The sequence below is a fragment of the Pempheris klunzingeri genome, chromosome 14 (genome assembly GCF_042242105.1).
Source record: "Pempheris klunzingeri isolate RE-2024b chromosome 14, fPemKlu1.hap1, whole genome shotgun sequence".
Lineage (NCBI taxonomy): Eukaryota > Metazoa > Chordata > Actinopteri > Acropomatiformes > Pempheridae > Pempheris > Pempheris klunzingeri.
Window position 1 is genome coordinate 15,639,698 of NC_092025.1, and position 26,346 is coordinate 15,666,043.

Consider the following 26,346-nt stretch of genomic DNA (forward strand, 5'->3'; position numbering starts at 1 on the left):
TAAAAGTATGTAACATTAGCAAAAGATACCAAAAGCTAAAACACACAATGCAGAAGAGAGGCCTGTGTGTGTGATATCATTACATCTCTAGTGATTTATGATCCTAACTGATACATCACTGTGTAAGCTGTGTTTAACTCCAGCGAGGTGGAGCAAAATGTAACTGTCCAGAAGTGCATCATATTTCATAAACTCATTTGTTTTAGATGCAAAATCTGAATCTGTAAACTAACAACATAAATGTAGTGGAGTATAAAGTAGAATATTTCCTTCAGGAGTGGAAATACTTAAGTGAAGTCTTTCACTGGCAGTTGTACAATAAAAACACTAATGAACAACATATTGAGGTTTCTAGGGGATTACATCTCCTCTAATGTGACCCGTGCGGCCTCAGTTTGTGCGTCTGCAGAGTCACAGCATGAAAATGTGTGGTTAACCTCAGACTTGGTGAAATTGCGGCCACTGGCTTTAGGACCCAGCGGAGGCAGCCCGGATGATGGAGGAGCAGGAGCTGCAGACTCCCAACTATAAACTGTAGCGGCCGCTTTGACTCACTGAGCCGCTCAGAGGCTGCCGGAGCTCCGCTGGGCCCCACATGTCAGTGCCCGTCTCTTTTAAATGAAACATCTGAGGGATTATCGCTGGAAATAAACGGACTTCAACTTACCAAACGACATGGACTCCAAACGCCAAAGTGGTGAGTAACAAACAGTCTTTCACTTATTGTCACATGTTCATGTTTACTCGCGACAAAGAAGTACAGGAACTTTACAGTAGATGAAACCTCCATAAACAGGAAGACTTAACTGCAAATTTAACGTTTAAGAAGATGAATATGGTCATTTTTAACATAATGAATAGGCTGCACCAAAATATAATTCATATAAATAATACTTGTCACTTAAAAGCCACCTTAAGAAATAAGAAACACTTTGGCCATTAAAGCAGCAGAGATACAACAGTTTAACTTATAATTAAGAACTGAATATGAAGTTTTCATTTATAATATGAGGGGCTCTGAGTGGAGCGCGCGCCTGCTGAGTGACGACAGGGTGATGTCATACACCTACAGGCCGCGCGCGTGTGTGTGTGTGTGTGTGTGTGTGTGTGTGTGTGTGTGTGTGTGTGTGTGTGTGTGTGTGTGTGTGTGTGTGTGTGTGTGTGTGTGTGTGTGTGTGTGTGTGTGGATGGAGGAGGTGTCCCCGCTCAGGTAGAGTGATGCAATCTGATACCAACAGAGAAGTGCCTCGTTGGAAGCTGCGCCGCTGGAAGTGAAGCAGCAGCAGCAGCAGCAGCAGCAGCTCAATGGCTGCTCTGTCTCTCAGCCTTCAGGCTACAGGGCTGCAAACAGGAAGCTGCATTATGTGAACGCACCAGGTGATGAAGCTGCGGTCTACATTCAAATCTGGCAAAAAAAAAAAAGAGGGTCACAAATGACTCTGTGAAGGGGAACAATGGCCATTATGGCAAAGTCAGTCAGAGGAAAAGCATTAATCACGCCTCCTTTAAACACCTCATCATGTTGCCTGCAGGTAATCAGTCTAATAGGCCCATTGTTATTATTTAGGTATGAAAAAATGCAACAGTGATGGCAGTCCCCTGAAATGGAATGATAAATCCAGGTAATGAGGTAGTTCATGCTAATTTTAGAAACAAAATTCAGTCAAGTGTAGCCAAAAATACTGAAATGATTAAAGCCTGAGCACGAATGCAGCCCCAGATCTATTCCAAACTATTTTGTTTAGACAGTTGTGGGTCAGCTCTGCGACAGCTATGTGATCATAATCATCCCGTGATGATGAGATAAGCTATATATATGTTTTTAAAACTGGATACTTAATGACTGCACTGTGGGCGCACTGCCGCCACGTCGACTCTCCATTCACAGCAGATCATAAAGTGTTTGTTTTGGGAAAAGCTCTTACTAATAACACTGAGCCAACATGCACAATACCAGGACCCTGAAGACATCGATACTCAGCCATCGTTAAACTGATCATTTGCACCAGCGTTTTCCTGCTGTGACATGTCAAAATGTCTCCCAAAGGCAAACACATGCAGCTCATACAGTGTAACCACCGTGTTCTGTGGCCAAACACTTGTGCAGCTGTGCTCTCTAGAAGAAAATATTCTCTCTGTGGAAAAAACAGGAGTAATTGATAATGCTGTTTTGTGCCAATATCGCAACGGCTGCAACAAATGGGACAAATATGTAGAAATTAAGGTTGTAAAGTGGCAGAGTTGGAACTACGGGGGCTGTAATAATAATTCATTGCATTTGCTCACCCACATGCTGGCACACCAGCTCCCTCTGTTTAACAACTGTCACAAGCCTTGACCTCGACCATGGTTCTCTTACATTTCCTTTTCCTTTTTCCTCCTCCTCGCTCAGTGATCTTCCACCCACCCCCTCCCTTCATTCTCTGTCAGAGGCAGAGAGTCCAGTACTCCTCATTGATTTGATTTAAATGATACTTCAAAATGCAGGGAAATGACTTTGCCTCTGAAAAAGTCCTTTCCACTGTTTTTCTGCCTTGCAGTTGGAAGTGAGAGCGAGCTGTGCTGCAGTTAAACTTTCTACAGCAGAGATATCCAGAGCTGCAGGTCTGTTTATGTCACCCATGCTGGTCTGGTGTAGGTGGAAACTCTTCTACCAAACAAGGAAACACTGGATCATGTTTAATCCAGCTCACGATTATTCTATTATTATAACTCAAGCAACATTAAAAACTACCATAGTAGTTTATGTGTGTGTGTGAGACAGAGTGCTCGGTCTATGATTTGTTCATTGCACAATTATCCAGTCAAAAGAAAGCCAACGTAAAAGTCTTTACATAAAGAAGTATCATATCAGTTACCAATTTAAAGTAAGTCAGGCACATAACTCTGTGAAACCACATCAGGTTGTTTTTACAGGTTGGTTTTTGTATGGATTAAGCAAAAACATATTTTGTGTTACATGACTCTTTTCCAATCTCTATGCTAAGATGAGCTTGTAAAACATACATTTTCCTACAGATGAAGCAAATATGATACATGTATGATACAAGATTTTAATTAGAGAGCTTTAAAGATGCTGGTAGACAGATTTTGTAGGGCCAGGCTAGCTGTTTCCAGTCTTATAGTAAAGCTAAGCTATCTGTCTGTGCAGACTTAATAAGAGCATCAATCCAACTCTTGGCACAAAAGCAAATATACGTATGTCCCAAATGTCCAACTATTCCTTTAAACTGTCTAAAAGAGGAAGCTTTAGTGGTTTTGACGCTACAAACGACAATTTGACATGACATTGAGCCACTTTATTTAATGCTAATGTCAAAAACACCACTGAAAATTAATTGAATTAACTAATTGATTACTTATATTAATTAACAGAGGCATGTGGCGTCCCCATGGTCACAATAGTGGCCTGATAAAGCTGCAGCACAGCAGTCTAGGTTTTAAATTAAACTCATGCTGTGCGCCGGTGTCTTGCTCCTGTGTTTGCTGTGTCTTCTCACCAGTTACTATCAGAGGAAAGTGATAAGATACAGCAAGAATGTGAAAAAGAGAGAATTCCACGACTGTTTTCCTCCAGCTGTTTCTTTTTAAAGATCTCTCCAGCTTTCTTCTAGAGGGGACTTTTTCAAATGTCGCCCCCCCCCCGAACGAGTGGTGACACCATCTACTGTTGTCACGAAAATATGAATTACTGGATGCTGAATCTCTGAAGTAGACTTTTGTCTCAGAGGGAGCTGCTGGGGCCGCCAAGACTTGAACTCTGACCTCGGTCTGAAGAGGATGGGTGTCTGGAGAAGGAATGGAGGGAAGCAGATGAGGGAAAGTAGTTAAAAGGAAAGGATCTGAGAGGGAGGAGGGAAAGAACGAGAGGAGTGGAGGGGAGAATGAGGGATCTGGGGGGACCTCAACCTCTGGGAGTGTGGGGGAGGCAGGAAGAAGACGCCTGTGCAAAGTAGCAGCTTCAGACACTACTAAATTCTCTTAACTTATAAAAGGGATAAAAAGCTTGTGTTTGTGTCATCTTGAATGCTCCTGTTATGGATAATCATGTGCCTCAGGCAGCAGAATTCATGGAAACAACAAGCTCAGGGAGAAGGTTAGCCTTGAATTGGTGTGATTGATGGGTTAGACGTGTAATGGATGGGAGCGAAAGCCTCAGGTTAGGTGGAGAAAAGTGTCTTTTCACTGTCCATGAGCATTATGTGGTGAGATAAACAGCGGCAGCAGTGAGTAGTAGTTGTTTTGTTCTGAGCTACAACCAAATACGCCCAATCAGTTCAAATGAGAGTCGCATGGCTCAAGTCTCATGACTGACCTTCCTCAGGAAGCCTGTCTGCAGAAACACACAAAAATGTATGTAAAAAGCACACAAACAGAGTTCCCAAAGTACTCTTGAGTCTGGATGTTTTTTGCTCCGTATAGGATGACGTCTCTATTTAACACCCTAATTTATAGTGTGTGTCTGTGTGTGTGTGTCTGTGTGTGTGTGTGTGTGTGTCTGTGTGTGTGTGTGCTCCCTGTGAGTTAAGTGAATGTCTGTGTCCATCAGCAAAAACATCCACAGAGAAAATCTGTGCCGTGTGTGCATGTGTGTGAGCGTGTGTGTGTGGGGGGGGAGTACGGGGGTTACAAAGATCCCTCTGTGGGTGAGACCGACCACAAGCCTCCAGAACAGCTGATTCTCAGCCTCTGAACCCTCCAGTCCCCCGAGAGAGAGAGACAGAGAGAAAGAGAGACAGTAAATGAATGGATGGCCTTGACTGTGTAAAGTTAGACTTCAAGAAACAGAAAATAGACCGAAGGCCCTGTCTGAAACTCCATCAGCTCACTGCTTTCTTTGTTTCACTGGCATTGATGACACTAAATCTTGTGCTTTTTTAGCTTCTCCTAGAGAAGTGAAGAATCTTTCATTTGAAAAACCATCAGCGGAGAAACTTGTTCAATAGATGGTGAATGAACTAAGGGCGGCGTGACCAGAGAGGGTCGTTGGGACAGGATGAGAAGCAGCAGTATGGAGAGAAATGGAAAACGAGAGGGGGGGGGGGGACGTGGGAGGGAGAGCGAGAGGAGGAGGTGAGGCTCGCAGTAGGATGGAGGAGAGAGTCAAGATCAGGACGGAGTGGAGAGACGCTTCTGTCGACAGCTAAGACAGGAAACCACAGCTGCTGGCTGAGAAATACTACACACACACACACACACACACACACACACACACACACAGCTGCTGGAGATATATCCTTTAACCCTGAATGCCCATGGATCGAGATGATGCAGCTGCGTTGCTCCACTCCCCACTTAGACAGTGTGTATGTGCGCGTTAATTCCTGTTTTGTTTTCTGTTTGACTTTCTGACATTGTATTGTTTGCTCTGGACTTGCGGAGCATTGTGGCCATCTAATTTTGGCCCTTGCTGAGACAATAGAGTATTGTCAGACTGGGGGGGCGGTAGCGGAAGAGGCTATGGGAGAGTGAGGGCTTTCTTCTCACTCTCTCTGTCCTCACTGTGTTTGTGAGAGAGAACTATAGGCTATTCTGATCTTATTTTAACTTTGCCTTTGTGCCACTTATTTCTAAAGAACTGCAGATTTTCGGTGCATTTCACCCTCAGGCAGCTGTATTTACCTGTTACTAGAAAATGTTGTGTTTTGTCGTCACCGCAGAGGAAGTCTGTGTCTGTTTAGAATATTTCTTTCTAATAAAAATCAAATGAAACTCACTAATGAAGCGGGTAGATTACTTTCTCGGTTGACGGGAAAGACTTAACGACAACACTAATCATTTTCAGGTTGAGGTTCCAGCATCTCTGCTAAAGTGTCCTTGAACTTCTTGTCAACTTTCTTTTATATTTTGGTTTAAATGACATTGTCAATTTTACAATTTTAGTGGCAGAAAATGACAAAGATTAAATGTGTCCCCGAGCTATTTTTCTTGGCAGCATCGAAAAAAGGACTCTGAAAGAGCGTGTGGGCTGAAACTTTCCACAGAAACCCCAAACGAAAATGAAATTATTTTAGGGTTAAGAGCTTGAACTCAAGATGACCCTCTCAGTTTAATGGCAGGAATATTACTTCATCATATGAGTGGCCAGTGTCCAGTATTTTATCAGAGGTTAGCTAATTATTAAACAATAGAACTGGAGAAAAGCTGATTAAGACTCAAACTTAAATCCTTCGTGTCAAACGTCTCAGACATCTCTTATGAATGAACTAACTCTGAGCTACAGGCAGTTTGGTTACCATATCCTAGATTTTCTTCTTTACTTTGGCTCCGTTTCCTTTAGGGAAGGAAGCTTCCTGCCCCCTCCTCCTCACCTCCTTTTCTCTCTGACTCCCCCCCCGTCTCCCCTCTTTGTCGGCTATGAGCAGGCAGGATGTGTGAGAGTGTGGCAGAGCTTTTGGAACAATGTCAAGGTCAACAAAACACACACTCGCACACACAGAGACACGTACAGGATGTCAGCATTGAACATAATTATTTTTCAAAGAAAGCTTCAAATGTGAAGGACTTGATTTTTGAATGTGAGGGGAACTGAGAGAAAACTCACAATGCACAAAAAGGCGGACAAAATGAATGTGATACGTGAGGATGTTAAATATGTCGTCCCTGTCAGCTGTTGCAACAGGCGGTAAGCTGAGTTTCCAAACTGTCTTCACGCCCCTTTGTGAGCTGCCAGTTTGCACACTTGCCTGTATGGCCTTGCACGATTCGTTAAATTGATATTTGATGCACTTGGTGTAACAGCATAAGCATTTTAGCCACGTTAAGGGTCTTCGCCGTGGGGTTCCCCGTATGTTTGACACCAAAGAATATTTTGTGTGAACCCATTGCATTTTGTGTTGTTTTCAGTGGTGATGGAGCGACTTGTGAACGAGCTAGGCTCTCTGCTGAAGATGCTGGACCAGGAGACGGTCAGTCCTGCCACTGCTGACAAGATGGCCTCCATTCGCAACATCCTGGACTCACTGCAGCTCTCAGGTGCAAGACTGAGTCTCAGATAGATGGGGGGGAAGTGTACATAACCCCCTCTGGTCTATATTTCTTACTTTATTAGTATCATTAGTTGCAGTGATGTGACAAACCCCTTTAAACTTTATTCATTGACTGTAACCACAATGTATATTAACAATATTTAGTTTTGATGCTATGTTTGCAACTATTGTGCACTTGTGTGACACAGCCAAGGTACGATATGTCCTCAAATAAGAACAAAACACAAAGAAACACTAAACGTCTGACAGGAGAATGTAAATTAGAGTATTGAAAAAAATGAGTATTATTAAAACAAGTATTAGATGAGATACAGTTATGAGTGAGAAGAGCTTCTATGTAATGGAATTTGAGCGCACTTTCAGATGCATCCTGCCTCACATTCATTAAGTGTGACACTTTCAGCACTTCAGCCAAAGCATTGCTGAGTTGAGCAATTCGCTCAAGGTCACTACAACAGAGCTTATTTGCGTAAGATGCAGTACAGTGATTGCGGCTAGAAACATTTAACACAATGCAGTCTCCATGACATCAAATCTTACTGAGGTCTTTGCAGTAGATCCTTGTTTATCTGGGAGAATGCAGGGTGTCGGAGAGGATAAAGGGATTGAGGTAAGAGGATAATGAAATGTAAAGTTTAAAGAGGATGATGAGAGGAGGTCAAAGAAAGGAGAAAAGCGAAAAACATCCTGATAGTAGCACGTCCTTGCGATTGTTTGAATGGACCCGGGCTGTCCCACCCTCACTCACTCCTCAGGGTTTTACACAGCTTATTTACATATTCCACATCAGTTCAGTTTTTTTTTTTTTTTTACAGCTAAAGGCCTCTGGGATTTATTTCTCATACTGATTCTAAAACATTTCCAGAAAGTCTGGGGAGTTTGGCAAACTTTCACACGCTTTTTATGACTTCAGTTATCTTTGTTCTTCTGGTACAAAGATTTACAAGCTCCAATTCACACTCCCTTGCTGGCTGACTTAGGTCTCCATTTAATTTATTTGTCTAAAAATACAGATTGTTCACTATTCCTGCTCACTGAGTTCTCATTTGCTGCGTCTCTTGTACACGCTGGTAATCCTGACTGTCCTGATCCTTAGCATGTCCTGACCACAACCCTAACCCCTAAACTTTGATCCTATTTCTAACCCCTAATTTGTCTTTTCCACAGTCAATGGATCAGACGTCTACATGAACAGCTGTCTCTACGGCAATGGCACCAGTTTTGTAGAGTCTCTGTTTGAGGATTTTGGTGAGCACATGTTCTTTAAAGTATCTTTGCGGTGTTATGAGCCCTTTTGTATAAATTATCATTATTGTATATTTCCCATCAGCATACCACAACATCTACAAAATGTATAATATAATAACACTGTATTGTACCTATATGTTATATTTATGATAACATTTATCCTCTGTTGATCTACCAGACTGTGATTTGCACATGCTCAGTGCATCTCCAGTGGAGCAGAAAGAGCACAAAGAGGAAGAGGAGAAGACTCATGCTAATAAATCTGTAAGTCATCTACAGTATCTGCCTGGAAGCCCGTCTGCCTTTCTTGTGCTCGTGACTAAAACTTTGGTTTAACTTTAACCTCAGACACCAACTGACACGCCCCCTCCTCTGCCGACCACCCCCCTCCCTGATGACTACTATGAAGAGGCTGTTCCTCTAGACCCTGGATCCACCCCTCAGTACTTTACCACCAATATGAACAGTTCTGTACACACACAAACTCAAAAAAATACAGATTGGTTCACTCATGAATAATTGTTATTAACTGAATTATTAGTTTCTCTCCCTTATATGTCTTTTGTCTCATCGTAACTCTTTCACTCCCCTCCTGCAGCTTCCAGGAACTCTGTGGAGGATGCCTACTACGAAGATGCAGACAATAACTATCCCCTCACCAGAATTAATGGACCTCCCAAAAACTCTTGTGAGTCTACACCCCCCCCAGTGCACGAGTCAGATTTACAGATATTAACAGAGGCATGTTCTATGTGTGAAGTACCTGGAATACATGAATGACTGGGAACCAGAAATTGTCTGTGCATTTTTTGTTAATTAATCATATATGTTATTGTTGGCACTCAGACAATGACTCCGATGCTTTGAGCAGCTCCTATGAGTCCTACGAAGAAGAGGAAGAGGAGGCCAAGGGGCGGGACCAACCTCAGAGATGGACGGCTGAGGAGAGCCCAGATGGACCAGTTAGAGACTGCCGCATCTGTGCCTTCCTGCTGCGGAAGAAACGCTTCGGCCAATGGACTAAGCAGCTGGTTGTTGTCCGAGACAATAAACTGCAGGTATGTAGAGCTGCTCATGGGTGTTTACCTAATCCTTTAAACAATGGATCTAATGCGTAGCTGCTGTTATTTATGGCTACATTATGAAGGAAAACAATAATGACTATAACCTGATGTCAATCCACAACATGTAACCTAACTGGAGAGACATTGGCTGTATCCCCAGGCAGCCATATATGTGACTTCAGCAAACTAAAGTGATTGTTGATCACAGGGGTCAACAAGTAAAAAGCAATACAATATGAGACAGTTTGGCAGAAAAAATGTATAAAATAAGTAATAAATAAGTTCGATCAAAGAAAAAGAAATGAAAATAGAATTCATAATGATCACAATAACCACAAGAATAACATTATTGATAAGTCATAATAATAATGGTGATAATGTTACTACTAATACTAAATACTAAATGATAATAATCATTATCATCATAATAAAGATTAGAAAAAACGAATTTGGTCTCTTGTTGAGCATTATGAGACTCCACTGTGAGAAGAAGGGGCTCTCACAGTGGGATTTCTGTGTTAACATTTAAAATGTTACAAATGCTCCCTCAGAGGGCGCTAGCAGCTATAATGGAATACCTTTCATTTAGTTTCAGGTAAAAAAAAAAAATCATAAATCACATTTTGGTGCTAAAGTGAAATAGCATCAAAAAGCATCAAATGATACATCAAAGTCTGTCTCACTATATCCCAATCTCTTCTTTTACAGTGCTATAAGAGCATCAAAGAAAGCGCTCCCCACACAGAGCTCCCACTGAACCTGTGCAACGTCATCTACGTCCCAAAGGAAGGCCGGAAAAAGAGACACGAGCTGCGCTTCTCTTTGCCTGGAGGCGAAGCTCTAGTCCTGGCTGTTCAGAGTAAAGAGCAGGCCCAGCGATGGCTTAAGGTACCCGTGTCCCTATATCGTAGGGCGTGTGTGGGGGAAGACACGGGGGAATATTTTAGAGGAGAGAGCGCACGTTTGTTTGGAAGTGAACGTTTCCCTTTTCTGGAAGCAGGTGGTGCAAGATGTTGGCAGCCAAAGCAGCAACACTGAAGGACTGGAAGGATCCGCTTCTCCCATTATACAGAGAAAGCTGGAGCTTGACAAGGTGTGTGTGTGTGTGTTTGTGTTTCATGTGTCTTTGAGTGCCAGCCTGCTTTTCTACATGTGTTTTTGCCTGTCAAGAATTTCTTGAATTTTCTGTCCAAATGAGGGCTCCTTGTGCCTGTTTGACAGTCACTTCTCACTATGTCTGAATCTACTGTGATATTTATTTCCTCATGTGTCGTAGGCTATTTCATTCTGAATCTATACTCTAGTTTAGTTTCAGTGTCTGTTGCTGACATCACCTCTTTCAGCCCACGCATTACACAAATGTTCCTTTGGCATCTAGTTACAAGCAGTGAGTGAGGTGACATTATTGTGGTTGCTGAGCTGGCTAGCTTTCAAACAGCTTCATACTCTCAGAAGAGTTTTGGCACACAGCTGCAGAGCCAACGAGCTGAACGCATGGTGACATGGCAGTCACACCCTATGTTGGTTAGGATGATTTTAAAAATACATAAAGTCAATAAACCATTTTTCAATTACATGTATGTCACTATGACAGGATTTTGCTCGGTTAAAAGACAGATGGATGTTCATGTGTAACATTTCTCTCTTCTCTTCTAGCGAGGTAATAAAAGTTACTACTTTTTGTTTGCCAGGTGCTGCAGTCAGACCGACAGGCATCAGACTCCGACAGCGGGCCAACAGTAGACAACCAGTCCACAGCAACGGGACCAGGACGGGACACCACTGACTCACAGAGTAGGTTTACCCTCTCGGGCTAGCAGCTATTGATTAACATGGCAGACTACTCTTACATTCAGTATCAGGAACTATGGCGTACAAGATAAAACAGTGTATTGCAGATTAAATTAGCATAGAGAGATTTACCATTAGATTTGTGTCTGTGTGTGATTGTTTATGATTGAGACTTGATGTAAGGTGTGTTTATTTACTGGAAATGTAATCACATAATCACTTTAATTGTGACATACATATATATTTGTCCATGACGTCTCCAGAATTAGTATAGATCCATGTTGTTAGACCCAGTTGGAGGATAAGTGTGAAATGAATAAATTAGACCTCGGAGACATTCTTTGGAAATGTAAATAAAGTTTTTGCCGAATGGAAAACACACTCTTTTTACTATGACTTTGCTCTGCTTGCTGCCCACGAGCTAACGGTCCAGTCCAGTCAGTGAAGGGCACTGTTAAAGATACATTATTATTGTGCAAAAGTGCTATTAGTATTACTGATAATACCTGACCTCTAACTTTAATCTAAACCTAAAGCCAAACCTCAAATGGTTCTTGAAGTGAGGAGAAGCCTGGCTCAAATGGCTTTGGCTCTCCAAAAATGTCCCCACAAGTACACACACATGTACACATCCCTGTAAGAGGGTGATCAAAAGCAAACACATTATTTTTGTTTATCTATCCACAAAACCAGGAAGGATAAACCAGGGGATCCATGATGTTGGGTCAGTATTTAGGTCAAACACAGTCATGTTGTTTCAGTGTTGTTACAACCTGTTTACTGACCGAGCGGCTCCGAACCTAAAGAGACATGAGAGAGAGGGAGAGACAGGAAGTGAGGCTTGAACAGATATGACATCCTTCCTGTCGTCTTCCTGCGATTGTCTCCCACTGACATCATAGGAAGTTGGGTGGAGATAGGGCTGCAGCAGCTGGTCCATGCTGTACGAACACACTAACACTCCAGGGATAGGTTGAATAAATAAAAGACTTCTCTGAAATGAAATACAATATATGATAATCGAATTTTATAATTACAGTGAGTCCTGACTGGGCGGACGGTGACGACGTTGACGTTTCACAAGAATGCTCCTCACCTGAAACCTTTTATTCTCTTCCAAATGTGTATTTTTTACATTATGTCTCCTCATTGTTGTACTTCATGCAAGGTTCCACTCCCAAACACTATTTATGAAGTGCTCCTCGTCTCAGTGACCACATTGTCAGGCCCAGCGCAGTCTGACTAGGGTATGTTTGATTTCAGACAAGGGGAAGCGCGGAGCGTTCTCAGAGCTGACGGGGTCGATGAGCCGAGCAGCAGGGAAGAAAACCAATCGGATCATCACTTTCTCCAAACGGAAACCTCCTTTGCCGGGAGAGCCTCCCTCGTCTACTGGTCACCATGACAACCCGCGCTGTGGTGAGGAGACAAATTGATCAAGAAGCGATTTGGTCGATTGGTTGGCTGGTTGGTTGTTTGTGGACTGATTGACGATTAGAATTTTTGCAGTTTAATATTAATGTTAAAAATTAAGTTGATGCCTATGGTACATGATTCAAATGGTGAGAAAAATCCACTGCAGGTAAAAACTTTCTGAAATATATGACTTTTTTCTACACTTAAAAAAGAACACACTGAGAAACAGGAGCTCTGTTTCACATGTGTGTCGTGTTTACATCATAAAAACAATTTAAAAAACGTGCAGACCGTAAATCCTTCCTCAATAAAAATGTTTTATTGCCATTCTTCAACTAAATTAATGGAAGAGTGACACAGTTTGCAGTTCTACCAATGCTGGGTTCGTCCTGACTAATGCGTATTACACAGCTCGGGTTTTTTCAAAGATTAACAACTGTATGTTAAATTTCAGTGCAGCTCAAAGTTTCCAAACACTGTTTGATGTACCACAATGATGCAGTAATTAAAAAGGTTAACTTAGCTGACATATCTGACTGATTGACTTAAATATAACATGTCTGCTGTCCTTTATTCTCTTTTCATCACTTCCACATCTCTCCTCTCTCTCTCCACAGGCTACCTCAGTGTGTGTCTGAGCGGCTCGTGGAAGGAGCGTTGGTGCGTGGTGCGAGATGGGAGCTTGTACCTGCAGAAGGACCCTGGGGACCAGCGGCCACCAGTCATTGTGGTGCCGCTCAAAGGTGCCGAGGTGGTGCCCGGTGGCCTCGGCCCCAAACATCCCTTCTCCTTCCGCATCCTGCAGGGGGGCAACGAGCTAGCGTCTTTAGAGGTACTATATTGTGGTGTCAAAAGAGCAATTTTAGCTGTGAGATTTGATGTAGGCGGATTGTTAACATGTGCAGGGGGAGAACACACCTACATTTTTCTGAAAATCAACTAATTTTGTGTGTGTGTGTATGTGTGTGTGTGTGTGTGTGTGTGTGTCCAGGCCAGCTGCTCAGAGGATCTGGGCCGCTGGCTGGGTGTGTTGTTTGCAGAGACCGGCAGCGCCACTCTCCCTGAAGAGCTGCACTACGACTACATCGACGTGGATACGCTCACTGACATACGGCACGCTGCCAGGCACTCCTTCCTGTGAGTCACTTCCTGCAGTTTATGTTTGTGTGTTTCAGCATGTCTCATATTATCCTGAAATACATCTGTCTCTGCCTCCCTGTTTTCCCCCCTCAGATGGGCCACTACCACCACTACTTCCTCCAGCAGTGCCTCGACAGACTCCAGAACATATGATGAGGTCTATGAAAGTGTTGCGGTGAGGAAACATCATGTGAACCAGAGATAAAAAAAAAAAAACAATATCATTCGAGTTGGAGCTGCCAAACATGGAGGTCGAGCTTAATTGGCCTTTCTACTCTCACTTCACTGCTGATCCTCTTTTCTTCCTATCATGTTCAGTTACAGATTTAGTGAAAATGACTTAAATTATTATATGACTTCTGCCTCTATTAATCTACTATTGCATATGTTTGAATTTTAGGATGGATGCTCAGGACTTAATATCAAATAAATCATAAAATGATTGGCTTTTGCTGTACAGTTTTAGTTAAAAAGACATAGATGCATAAAGATAAAATAGGCCCTCGACATGTCGTACATTTTAAAACTGTACTTTTTTTCCAACAGGACGAGGATGTTGAGAGCAGAGCTGGACAGGTGAGACGTCACGCCTCCTTCTCCAGCAGAGACTCTGAAAAAACTGAACAACAGGCTGCCGTCAAGAGACACGCCTCCAGTGAGTCTCCTTTTATACATAAAAATGATATGATAGAAAATGTGGCTTAAAATTGCTGGATATACTACATCTGTGGTGAAAAGTCTATTTCTATCCTGCATGTCAGATGTAAACCAGTATGGACGGTATGGGAAGACGCGTGCAGAGGAGGACGCCAGGAGGTACCTGACACAGAAAGAGGAGCTGGAGAAGCAAAAGGAAGAGCTCAGAAATGAGCTGATTTCCCTCCGCAGGGAGAAGAAGGGGTTGAAGGAGGAGATTAAGGGTGTTACAGGTCAGAGACAAATCACACACGGAGCACTGTTTAGACTTCAGCTTCGCAGCAGCACTAACTATGAGTGTGTGTGTGTTTGTGTGTGCAGGTCATGGTGTGGAACAGCGGTTAGCCAAGCTGGAGACGCTGTGTAAACAGAAAGAGGAGGAGAGGGTGGAGCTGGAGCTCAGACTGACGGAGGTCAAAGAAAACCTGAAGAAATCATTGGCTAGAGGAGCACTGGGTCCGCCCACTGACACCAAGATCAGCGTCAAGGTGGGCCGCTACAGCAGAGACGCTCCCCTGTATAACCCCTAAAAAACTATTAACTGCAAACCACCAAGAGTTTTAGAAACCTGTCATTTGTCACAATCTGGCCACTTAATTTAGATGACTTTCCTTAATACTGCATGCTTGTCCTGTTTTTGGTAGATAACATATGCTGCTGTCATGAGGCAGACTTGTGTCCCATCACAGGATTTTGTTGTTTTCGTATATTGTATAATTTCAGATTTTCACAGCTTTTGAATAGTTTGTTTAAAAGTGCGATTCCACTTTCATGTCTGTATGCTAAATATGAAGCTACAGCCAGCAGCCAATTAGCATAATGACTTGAAGCAGCTAGTTATTTCTTGTTTGTTTATTGCCTACGAAAACTGGAATCTAAAGACTACAAACTGTGGACTGGCAGGGAGTTACATGCTGGGATGTTTCTCATTTGTTGGCAGCGACCTCCTGGAGTCTCCTCTGGTTGCCTGGCAACCTCACGTTGATGACAGAACTCCAGGATGTCTCTGCTCCTGCCCAAGACATAGTCCAAGAAAGCAAATAAGCTAATTTCCCCAAACGTTTCTAAATTTCTTTAAATGAGTAAAATCTGACATTTGTGTGTGTGTGTGTGTGTGTGTGTGTGTGTGTGTGTGTGTGTGTACAGGCACAGGGCACTAAGGTTGAAAAGGTTTACAATGAAACTGTGCCGGTCAACTCAGCAACTGAGCTTCGTAAACGACCCCCGTCTCTTTACGCCTCCTCCAAGGGGAACGTCATGCAGAAGGCAAAGGTAGTGTGTGTGTGTGTGTGTGTGTGTGTGTGTGTGTGTGTGTGTGTGTGTGTGTGTGTGTGTGTGTGTGTGTGTGTGTGTGTGTGTGTGTGTGTGTGTGTGTGTGTGTGTGTGTGTGTGTGTGCGTGTGTGTGTGTGTGAGAGAGAGTGTTTGTCTGAAGGGTAACAGGATTCTCATTCATTTAGATGAAATCTTTTGGGATCACAAGACTGCTGAAGGTTGTGTGTTTGCGTGTGAGATGAGGGCAGATAGAAATGTTTTCCTCACTTTGTGCTGTTTCATGGTTTGCAGGAATGGGAGTCAAAGAAGGCGACCTAGAGTGAACACAAACTGCGGAAGGATCCATGGAGAGTAAAAAAAAAAAAAAACAGAGCTGTGACATTAGGATGTGTAAAAGAAGAAACAGATGAAGAGAACTGGCACTGAGGAGAAGAGGAAGATGAAGAGGAGAAGGAGGGAGCGTGAAGAGGACAGACTGACACAATCTTCCTTCCTCTTACCTATTAAGTAAATGAGGAATATTTACAAGTGCAGGCAACATGGTGCTGTCTCAACCGCTGTAAATATGACAGACTTGACCGATGTACCAGTACAGTATTAATGTGGATCACTATGAACATGAAATCTGTATGTTTGTGTGGATTTGCATGTATGTTTACATTTGCACAGGGCTGCAGAAAGTGAAAATGTGATTATTTCATAGAAATGCATAGCAAAGGGAGAGTGTAGTTCATCAACACTGTCAGTTCAGAGTTACAGGCAAGACTTCCTACCTACACCCACTGATTTAAATCCTTATTTATAGGATGATGTTGGTGTAAAATGAAAAACTAAACTTAAGAAATTATTATTATTACCTTAACTTATCTTTACTAGCGAGAGAAGTATCCCACATCCTGTGAGGTGTATGTAAACCATTAGGAAAGCATATCAAGTATGACACTGTTCCTGAAACCAATGAGTAAATGTTTATCATTGCAATGTTCAACTATTGGTTTTTAACCATTATATGTGTATTTTTTCATATTTGCCTTTTGCACTTTATCTTGTTGTATTTTGTGATTCCACAAATGTCTTAGAAATTAGCCCCACTTAGCAGAATCATTTGAGGATAAATGCCTGTGTCTCCTTTCCCTGTTCATCACAGAGATTATGAACAAAGTCACACGTTGGAGTAAAAGATTACTTTATCATGGAATTTGGTCTGTGATGGTTTCATTTTGTTCCATAGTTACATTTCTTAAATTCGCACACTGGAGCATTTTTTTTTGTTTCAGAGGATAACTTCACCTTCAGAAATCAACAGCAGGAACATAACTCTGAACTACAAGCACAGCCTAGTGGCAAAATCAATTATAGCACATGTTTGAAGTTTTTTGTCTGATGTGTTCCTAGAGCTGTTTCTCAACCAATTAATGTTTCAGGTATGAGCGGCTCCTCCAGTTCCTCTCCATGCATTGCATTGTGGGAGACAATACATCCAAAATTCAAGTGCTTTTTAACATGCATACTGACTTTCTGGGTTTGTCCGGTGTGAAAACATTACATGCTCAAGACTTGTTTAGAACTTATGAAACAACACAAGAAGGAGAACAAAATAAAGGGTCAGTTCACCCAAATAGAAAATACAGAACGCAAACATGCTTTCTCAATTATCCCTGGTGGTACATGGGCAAACACATTTTTTATTTTCCTAAGATTTGAGATATCTGTCTCCTTCCAATACAATGGAGGTGAATGGAATCCAATTTGTAGTGCACAGCATTAAAATAAATGGTATTTAAAATCACCAGAAACATATTTTCAGGGACTATTTCTTCACATTGCAAAACCATTGCAAATAAAACCAGAAGCATCCGTGTAGCACTAATACTAGAACTACTACGCTTTTTTTAAAAACAGTTTTTGTAAACTAGACTTAAAACATTTCAACATGACATTAACATTAAAAAACATTTAAAAAAATCAACAAAATAAGACAAGAAACTCTCTTAACTTCTTTAGAAAGAGTTTATTTAGTGCATTTCTAGTTTGTCCACAGCAGGAACCAAAATATTAAGTTAATCTGTGCTCCCATTGGTTGAACTGGTTCTGGTTCTGGTCCAACACCATTGGTCCACTCATGTTCTGGTGCAATACTATTGGTCCAGTAGTGTTCAGACACCCTCACATTAGTTCACTAGTGTTCTGGTATGACACTATTGGCTCACTAGTGTTCTCCTTAGGTCAGGAACACGTAAGACCAGAAAAAAAGGACCTTCGGCATGCTGCTACTGAGCAGAGGTCCACAAGCTTCCATGCAACAACAAACAAACAAACAAACAAACAGCATGGGACAACAACAACAAACGGAAAGATAAACAACAGCATTGCTTGTAAGAAGTAAGCATGGAAGCATATACAGTAAACCTTTTTTTAACCTGCTAAAGCCCTCAGGAGGTTTGTCTGATATACAACAGATCTTAAAAAGGTAAAATCCCCCCCAGACACATGCGTGCACACACTCGCTCTCACTTGCCCACGCACACATGTCCTTGACCACTCACGCACGCACACACACAGGCGCACCTGCATGCAAACAAATGATCAGTCCTCATAAGTGTACAAGGAATACGTTCGTCATTGTTAAAAATATGACTTAACCCCATGAGCTCTGTGTAAACATAGCATACGGTAGAATAGTTAAAGACTTTCTTCCTTCCTTTGTCAATCTGTGACTTTCCAGCAAACTTGCTTTTTCACTGCAGTAACTTAGTTAGTTAAAACTTGTACTCTTTGGTTCTCTGTAACAGTCTGTTTATCTGACTGTGACTGACTGACCGACTCTCTCTATCCCTCTTTTCTTTCTCTCCCTCCCTCCCTCCCTCCCTCGTCCTCTCTGGTTATAATACAGCAGGAAGATAGTCAAAGGAAGAGGTTCACAGGTCCTGTCCCTCTGCAGACCAGAGCAGCGGAGCCAGACGGATTGATTGTCCTTGATTTATTTACATCACAGTCAGTCACAGTGGGCTCCGTTAAGTGGAAGAACACATTCCTGTCCTCCTTCACTTTCTCCTTGCCTCCTCCTACCCCTCACCAGCCTGATGTGTGGGCATATCGGCCTGAGATCTGTGTGTGTGTCTGTGTGTCTGTGTTTGTATGTCTGTGAATGTGTGTGTGTTTATATGTCTGCCAGTATGCGTGTGTGTGTTTGAGATGTGAGGTGTGAGGGGTGGGGGGCTAGGATAAGTCATTGTTGCTTGGCGACTTCCCTCCGCCGTTCAGTATGGCAGAAGCACTGCGACTTTTGGTCGGCGTGCCGCTGCCTGACCGCGAGAGTTCTGTCAGGTCGTGGAGAGACGGCTCCCGATACATGGCCACTGCGTACGCACACACAAACACAAAAATCAATAATTAAATTACTAATAAAGTTGTTGGTCTCAGTGAATCACTCAGGTTTGGTATGCACACCCCTTCAGGCACTTCGGTACTCTCCCTGCAGACAGATAACTAAGAGGTTTGTTTATTGTCAACAGTCTAATTCATTCTGGTTTGACTTTAATGCTATGCAAATTTCAAGCTGTAATGATCCATAAAAAAACAAGTAATAATGATCTCTAGTCTTTAATTAGCATGAAATAAACCATGAAAAATTAATAAGTTATTCTATCTAAAAATATAAACATCTTAATTTTTTTTTTTTTGGCCACTTGGACGCAGTAGAAACAAACTGTTCTGCAGCATTCACATAAATCACCATTTAAGCTGCAAAGCTGTTAGAAAACAGTTGCCTATTTACACACCCAGCAGGTAGGGAGCAATATCAGCATTCATTTGGAGCCGTGCTTCTGTCCATCTGATAAATGTGAGTCCAATATTCACACTCCTCCACTTGCTCTTGAGGGAAATCTGGCCCTTTAGCTGCTAAAAGCCCCACTTTGTTTCCCAGCTAGACACTAACTGTGTCTGACTGAGCAGGAAAATGTACGGTTATGTTGGTTTTTAGAGCGTTTTCACTGAAAACAGCTGTCTGTCACATACAAGCTGTCATGCAAACTATTCTTGATATGAAATACTGATTAAAGCCAGTCTCCTTATTTTTTCTCTTTCGCTCTTTTGCCATTGCTCTATTTCCATTTTATTTGTGCTTCATTGCCTCAACACCATGTCTTTGGGATGTGCTCTCATGTCTGTCTACCACACTGTACTGGTGCCTTATAGGCCACGTCTCCCTTGGATAAAATCACAAAATCTTTTTATAATAACCTACAAAAGTGTGGGTGGGTGGGGGGCTGTAAGTCTACCAAGCTGGACACTTTCCATATGTTTTCTGAGACTCTTTTCAGTCCATAGTCTGAGTTTTGAGCAACACGCTCTCTAAGTCATGACAAAGGCGCAATTACAGATATGAAAAAGTCATAATTCTGTACCCACAGTGGCATCTATGTATTTCTTCTTTATTTTACATGTCAGATCGTCTTGTGTTTTTAAATGTTTCTGAATAATCAAACCTCTCTCAAAAGAAAATTTCAATTTGTTTCCCACTGTGCATAAGACATGTTTCACAATTGCTTCTTACGTTCAGTGACAGATTCCTACATGAACAAGCTACGTTAGAATTGTGGTTATTTCATATGAGAGACCGCAGTGGTCGGGGCTCTGCTGGAAAAGGGTGATGTCATGTACAGTGTTTCCATGAACCAATCAGACAAGAACAAAACAACAATCAGATTCAGGTCTGACGACAGTGGTGGATTGTTCACTTCTTTAGCCAGAGAGACGTCACTATCAATCAAATCTGTTTTCTGCCAAAGTTGACACAGTTATTAACCTTAAAAGGAAACTCCATAGACTTTACACATCATTGTCTGTTTACAGGTCTTGGGGAGTACAACTTATAGCTGTATAAAGTCTTTTGTGGCCCCAGACGGAGGTCCAATATCTAACAAATGGACTCAAGTGATGTCACTTGAGTCAGTGTTGGTTGGGGCTGAGTGAGGTTACCAGATCTGTGTAGCCCGCTCCTCATTTCTGCTTGTGGCCAAAATAGCCGCCACTGGCATAATGCACCAGAGTGCTTGAACGACTTGACAGAGAGCAAGTTGGATCGTGGGTAATGTAGGCAGGTTTTGACAAGGAAGAAAAATGTTTTAAATAAAAAAGCTGATTCTGCTGGTTCTGCTGCACCGATTTTGACCTTTTCAAAAAACATTGTCCATTATGAGTCTGAAAATGTTACAGGAGTTAGCTTCAACTCTGGTTAGTGCTTATGTTAGTCATGATTTTTTAATATTATAGAGAAATACTCACTTTTTTAAATCAGGTTTTCAGATTTAAGATATAAAAAAATACCCTGCTTTGAATAATAATTTCTCTGATATGGTTTTTTAACAAAAAGAAAAACTCTGCACATGCATCATTCTGCACAGTGAGGTTCAAACATCCAAGTGAAGTAACAATGAGCAAACTACATTTTTAACAGGTGAACTTCAATGTTGTGGAGAAACTTTTTTAAACCAAGTTTTTTAGTGCATTAAACACACGTTTAGAGTTGTTAATATGTATAAATATGTATACTTTTGCAAAACAACTTTAATTTAACTTGAACCTAAACTGTCTGTTGCTGCCTGTGAGATGTTGTACTAACTGGTTCAGTGCACATCACTCTCCTATTAGCCTTACCTTTGAGTGGTTTCGGTATAAAGTGTGCAGCAGCCTTGTTCTTCTTGACGTGGTTCCCCTTCATGATTCCACCCTCCTTGTTGAGTCCCAGGTACCAGGCCCGACCTGAGACTTGCTGCCGGTACAGCATGGAGGAGTAGGTGACGTAGTAGTTCTCAAACACTGACTCCTTGAACTTACACTCCGGGGTAAAATGTTCCTGAGGAGAAAGCGTACCAGCTATTACAACAGATGACGAAAGGAAGAAGATATGAAGGTGATTTAGTGGACGGGGGCGGGGGCGTTGCCCACAGAGGAAGAGCAGAGTCACAGAATGTCTGAGGGTTTCTAATGGAAACTCCATTAAAAAGTCGTCAATTATTCCACCATATTACCATCACTGTATTCATCCATCAGCTGGTTGGCTCTTTGAATCATTATCTCGGCCAGGCTGTAGTCGCCGAGAACAAACTGCACCAACTTAGGACAGCTGACATTTGCATTTCCTTATTCCTGCATCTCCATAGCAACCGGCTACTCCCTTGAATACCAACCAGCCCACTGAGAGAAAGATGGTGTCCAGGTTGCCGGGGGAAACGGAAAGATGCAGGAAAAAAAATGCTCTTTCTCTGTCATCCATTAATCTTGTATGAATTTTAATTAAGTTTTGAGTATGTGTGATCTCTGTGTGATAGATTCAGTAAGAACAGGCAGACAAATGTGCTGTGTGTGTGTATGTGTGTGTGTGTGTGTGTGTGTGTGTGTGTGTGTCTACACATCTCTTGTGTGCCCTGCATTTAATATCAGGTGAGAAAATGTTTTTACGACTGAAGCCAAGACAACCCAAAGCACCCAGGACTGGACATGATGGGCGAGATATTGTGGAGGCATACGTGCCTGCACAGGCGCAGCAGCATGGCTGTTATTACATCGAGGAATGTGTCGTTTTTCTATTTCCTCTTTGTTTGTTTTCATCTTTTGGTATTGCAGCCTTGTTTGGACTGCTGGAAGAGCGTGTTATTTTTGTTGGTTCTTTCTTTGTTACTGCATCTACACCACCCACCATCACCGCTCGAGAGCAAAAGTGAGGCACTTAATGCTCTGCGCTGCAGCCAACACTGCCTTCTGACCTGTTGGAGAAAATATATGCACAGTGGGCATGTATGTGTAAATGTAGCTGGGAAATCACAAAAACAAATTTCAGGAGTTGTGTGTGAATGAACACAAAGTAATCTTCCTATCAAAGAATGACTGGAAGGAAATAAACAGAAGGAGGCAGGAGGATGAGCTGGAATCAATCCTGAGAAGCCACAATATCAGTAGATAGATGAGGGAGGCTCAGACACTGCATTATAGCACCCAGTGGCAGCTGAATCACAAAGAAACACTGTGGTTAAACTATTGATGTGATGACAGGATGATAATGAGACTGGTCACATTGAAAGCTGCTGCATTATTACTCAACACGACCCAAAGAAGACATTTTAGTTTCTCATGGTCCATAAATATGATGATGATGATGAAGGTGGTAGTGGTGGTGTGCGTCTGTGTGTGTGCTGTGACCTACAGAGGTGTAGAGGAAGCCTTCGTTGTTCATTGCCAGATAAAGTTTGGTCTGGACGCCCTGGATGGCCACCACACGAAGCCCCACTGGGATCAGGTTGAACACAGCTACGTTTGCACACATAAACACACACACACACACAAACACACACAATAAACACACACGCACCAAACAAACGAGCACTCACACAGTGAACGCAGAGGGGAAACAGAGACAAACATCCTCATCAATATCAATGTAGCATCTGGTATGATGACACCTCCATTTTGCCACAGAGAGGATATTTCACAAGGTCAGTCAGGCGCTAAGGTTACTGAATCACATTAATGATTTAGCTCCTGATAATAAGCGTGCAATGAAAAGGGTAAAAATTATCAAAAGGCACGTAGCAAAGCAGGGTTTGATATACATTTGGCAGTGCAAAGACAAGTGCCGGCAAGAAAAGCTAGAGCTATTTCTATTGTCATAGGGTTACAGCTAAGGAGCACGTACACTATCAACTAATCTGCCAACCACTAAAATGATCAATCATTTAGTCAATGAAATGTTAGACGTTTGCCAAAAAATTTCCATGTCATGCCATGTTTTGTTTGAGCAACAGCCCCAAACCCAAAGATATTCAATTTGCAATGACATGAATCATTAAAGAAGCTGAAATCAGAGACCGTTTGACATTTTTCTTAATAAATGATGATCAGACCTGTTGTGGAATAATCTTCGACCAATCAACTAAGTGATCAATCAGATCCAGCTTTTGATCATGTGCAGTAAAGAGGACACTCAAGGTGCTTTGACAAAGGATGTCTGTTTCACAGTATTACAGCACAATTCATGAACATACGCAGCACGAGCAGACGGAGGATCAACTGTCGATTCAAAGCTCCGTCACATAACATTCATGGGTGAATCGAAAAATTACATCACAACACTGATACAGTCCATCGCATTTTTGTTTTTCTCCCCAGCGGTTTGCTTTCAGTAGGCACGAGCGAGAAAGTTATTTATACGTTTCCACAGTGAAAGCTCTGTAGCAGAGACATAATTATTCTGGACAGTTTGATGAGTCAGGCCCTTGTTTAATTATACTCATTTATCCAACCATGTTCTTTATAATGACTGTGGTTATATTGAGACGTGGATTACATGGATTATCCATTCAAACCCAGTCATGGTCGACTGATTTCGTGTGGGTAGGCGTTTACATGATGTATATGCCGTGTAATCATCCAATTAAAGTACACGCTTCCTTTGTAGCCATGTCTTCTTCTATGTACACAACAGTTGGTGGCCTGAGAAGTGGCAGAGATTAATGCGTGACGCCGGCAACACCAACTGTGCACAAGAAGGAGAGTGATTGCCGTCTGAACCACAACAACAGAATTGAATTAGCCGTATCAATCACACGTTGTAGACTGTGTGTTGTGTGTATGTTGTGTGTGTGTGTGTGTATGAGGCACTTTAACACAGACAAATTGCCATGTTGCCATCTGATAGTTGGAGGAAAGTGCTCACCAGTTTACTAATTAAATGAAAACTTGACATGTTGTTGAGCGACTGAATTAAAATTCCCCTATCAGACAGATTTCCACAGGGTGCAGTTTATCTCTAAATTGGATTTAAATTGGTTTTGGATGACAACTCCACAGTGGGTGTGTGGGAATTAAACTGAATCAGACCTTGCTAGATATTGAACCTTCAATATGTTGCAATGGTCTGTTGCACCTAGAAGTAATATCGAAATAAAAAGAAACTTGATTTCAGCCTCTGCTGTGCAGTAATGTGTGTTTATCTTCTTTTACCTTCCTTTACTTTATTACTCTAAAGATCCCAAACAGTGGTAGGAAGAATACGCATGATTCAACTGAAATATTACGATCCTTACATTTGTAGGGATTTTCTTTTTTTCACTCATTTTTTAATGTACTTTCTTTACATCCGCACGGAGAAGCAGTTTACATGGATTTTAAAGACTATTTTTCTATTTGCTGCCAGTGGAGTAACACATTTGTCTTTCCATTTATGGCAACTTAGATCTCTGGCTAATTTTAGAGCTGAAATGATGAGTTGACAGAAAAATTTGTGATGATGATTTGATGCATTTCTTTGTTATATATGATAATAAATGAATATCGTTGGGTTGTGGACTGTTCAGATGGAACAAGCAATTTGAAGATGTCAGCTTGGCCTCTGGGAGATTATGATGAACATTTTCCCCTATTTTTTACATTTCATAGCCAAAACAACTAAAAGGTTACGAGTGGATCGATCGATAATGAAACTAGGAGTTAGCTGCAAGTCAACTCGATTTAAATCTGTGGATAGGGAAACATTTGGGGAAAGGTTTGGATGGCCAGTATTTTTTCAGTATGTCCAAAGGCCAGAGCTGGACTTACCATAGGTGCTGTCTTCATCCTTGGTTCCATCAATGGTGCCATCAGGCTGCATCTGCAGCTGAAAGCCCTGGCGACTGGAAAGCCTGGTCACAATGCCCTTTAACTGGGGCTCTGAGAGGAGGAGAGGAGAGGAGATACATTGCATTCATTCCTTATGACTGTCATGTGATCACATGCATCAAATCCAGCAGTCTCCATGAAGCCGGAAGTGTCAGAAGAGGAGAAGCTGTTTATATTTCCAGTCACTGGGCCTTGAGGGCCCGATATCGATCCCTGACCCCTGAACATTGTGGCGCACAACAAAATCAAAGAATAATTGACAGATGTAACATGGTGGTGGGAGTAGCTCCATGTCCATCAGCTATCACAGACATGCTGCTACAACACTTTGCTGAGGGACAATACAAAGTTATTTACATGTGATGTTTGTGGTGTCATGCAACAGGATTAATTCCTGAGCCACTGCCGGGAGGAGACTATCCAGAGGGTGACGGATGATGAAGGGATGGAGGACCAGCCTTAGTGATAGAGAGAGAAAATGGTGTTGGTTGGTGGTGATGATGATGGTAATGCTGCTGGTGATGATGGTGAGGATGGCTGATGTGGTGGTGCAGCCCGTGGCTCTCTGGCTTTTCGGTCCCCGGCTCTCACACCTGGTGGTCGCCTTCTCTTCCGTTTCTTCCTCGATCCAAACAATTTGACACGCGAGAACACGTTCAGCTTGCTCGGCTTCTCGTTTGTGCCTTTGCTGTTGCTCGGGCTGCCGCTGCCGCGGCAAGCATTCGCCTTCTCCCGCTCCCTTGCCTGCCGCTTCTGGCGGATCAGGGAGCTGGCGATAGCCGCTGCCCGGGACATGTTCCCCCGGTGGAGTGAAACAAGGCTGTGCGTCCCGGTTGGAGAGGAGTCGGTTCGCGGATAAGGCGGCGGGGGTGTGTGGGGTGCGGGGAGGGGGTCTACACCACCCACGGCTCAGTTCGCATCACACACCGGCCGCTGCAGTCTCGCAGATATCCGTGATTTTAAAAAGCGTCCAGAATCCTCCATCGGTGCGTCCGGGCGCTTCATGGAAGTCGTTCAACAAATCCAGAGATCTTTCAGTGAGTGATCGTCAACGACGCCGCCTCACATCCCC

The 26,346-nt window shown here is 42.5% G+C and overlaps 2 protein-coding genes across 2 annotated transcripts; one reads left to right on the forward strand and one right to left on the reverse strand.

Annotated features, from left to right (window-relative positions):
• The first annotated feature begins 574 nt into the window (after window positions 1-574).
• On the forward strand, window positions 575-16,777 carry afap1l1b (actin filament associated protein 1-like 1b). Its single transcript, XM_070843306.1, has 19 exons — window positions 575-697; window positions 6,847-6,975; window positions 8,157-8,237; window positions 8,416-8,501; window positions 8,586-8,703; window positions 8,836-8,925; window positions 9,084-9,295; window positions 10,010-10,189; window positions 10,302-10,394; window positions 10,993-11,095; window positions 12,356-12,511; window positions 13,126-13,340; window positions 13,500-13,645; window positions 13,742-13,823; window positions 14,195-14,303; window positions 14,410-14,577; window positions 14,666-14,832; window positions 15,491-15,616; window positions 15,909-16,777. The coding sequence occupies exons 1-19, from the start codon at window positions 676-678 to the stop codon at window positions 15,933-15,935; spliced, it is 2,310 nt and encodes a 769-aa protein (XP_070699407.1). The 5' UTR covers window positions 575-675; the 3' UTR covers window positions 15,936-16,777.
• Window positions 16,778-17,693: 916 nt separating this feature from the next.
• Window positions 17,694-26,069, reverse strand: fgf13b (fibroblast growth factor 13b). The gene is made up of 5 exons (XM_070843307.1): window positions 25,868-26,069; window positions 25,215-25,325; window positions 22,825-22,928; window positions 21,279-21,477; window positions 17,694-18,976 (listed from the first exon to the last, which is right to left on the reverse strand). Exons 1-5 carry the CDS (start codon window positions 26,067-26,069, stop codon window positions 18,837-18,839), a joined length of 756 nt encoding a protein of 251 aa, XP_070699408.1. The 3' UTR covers window positions 17,694-18,836.
• Between the last annotated feature and the right edge of the window lie 277 nt (window positions 26,070-26,346).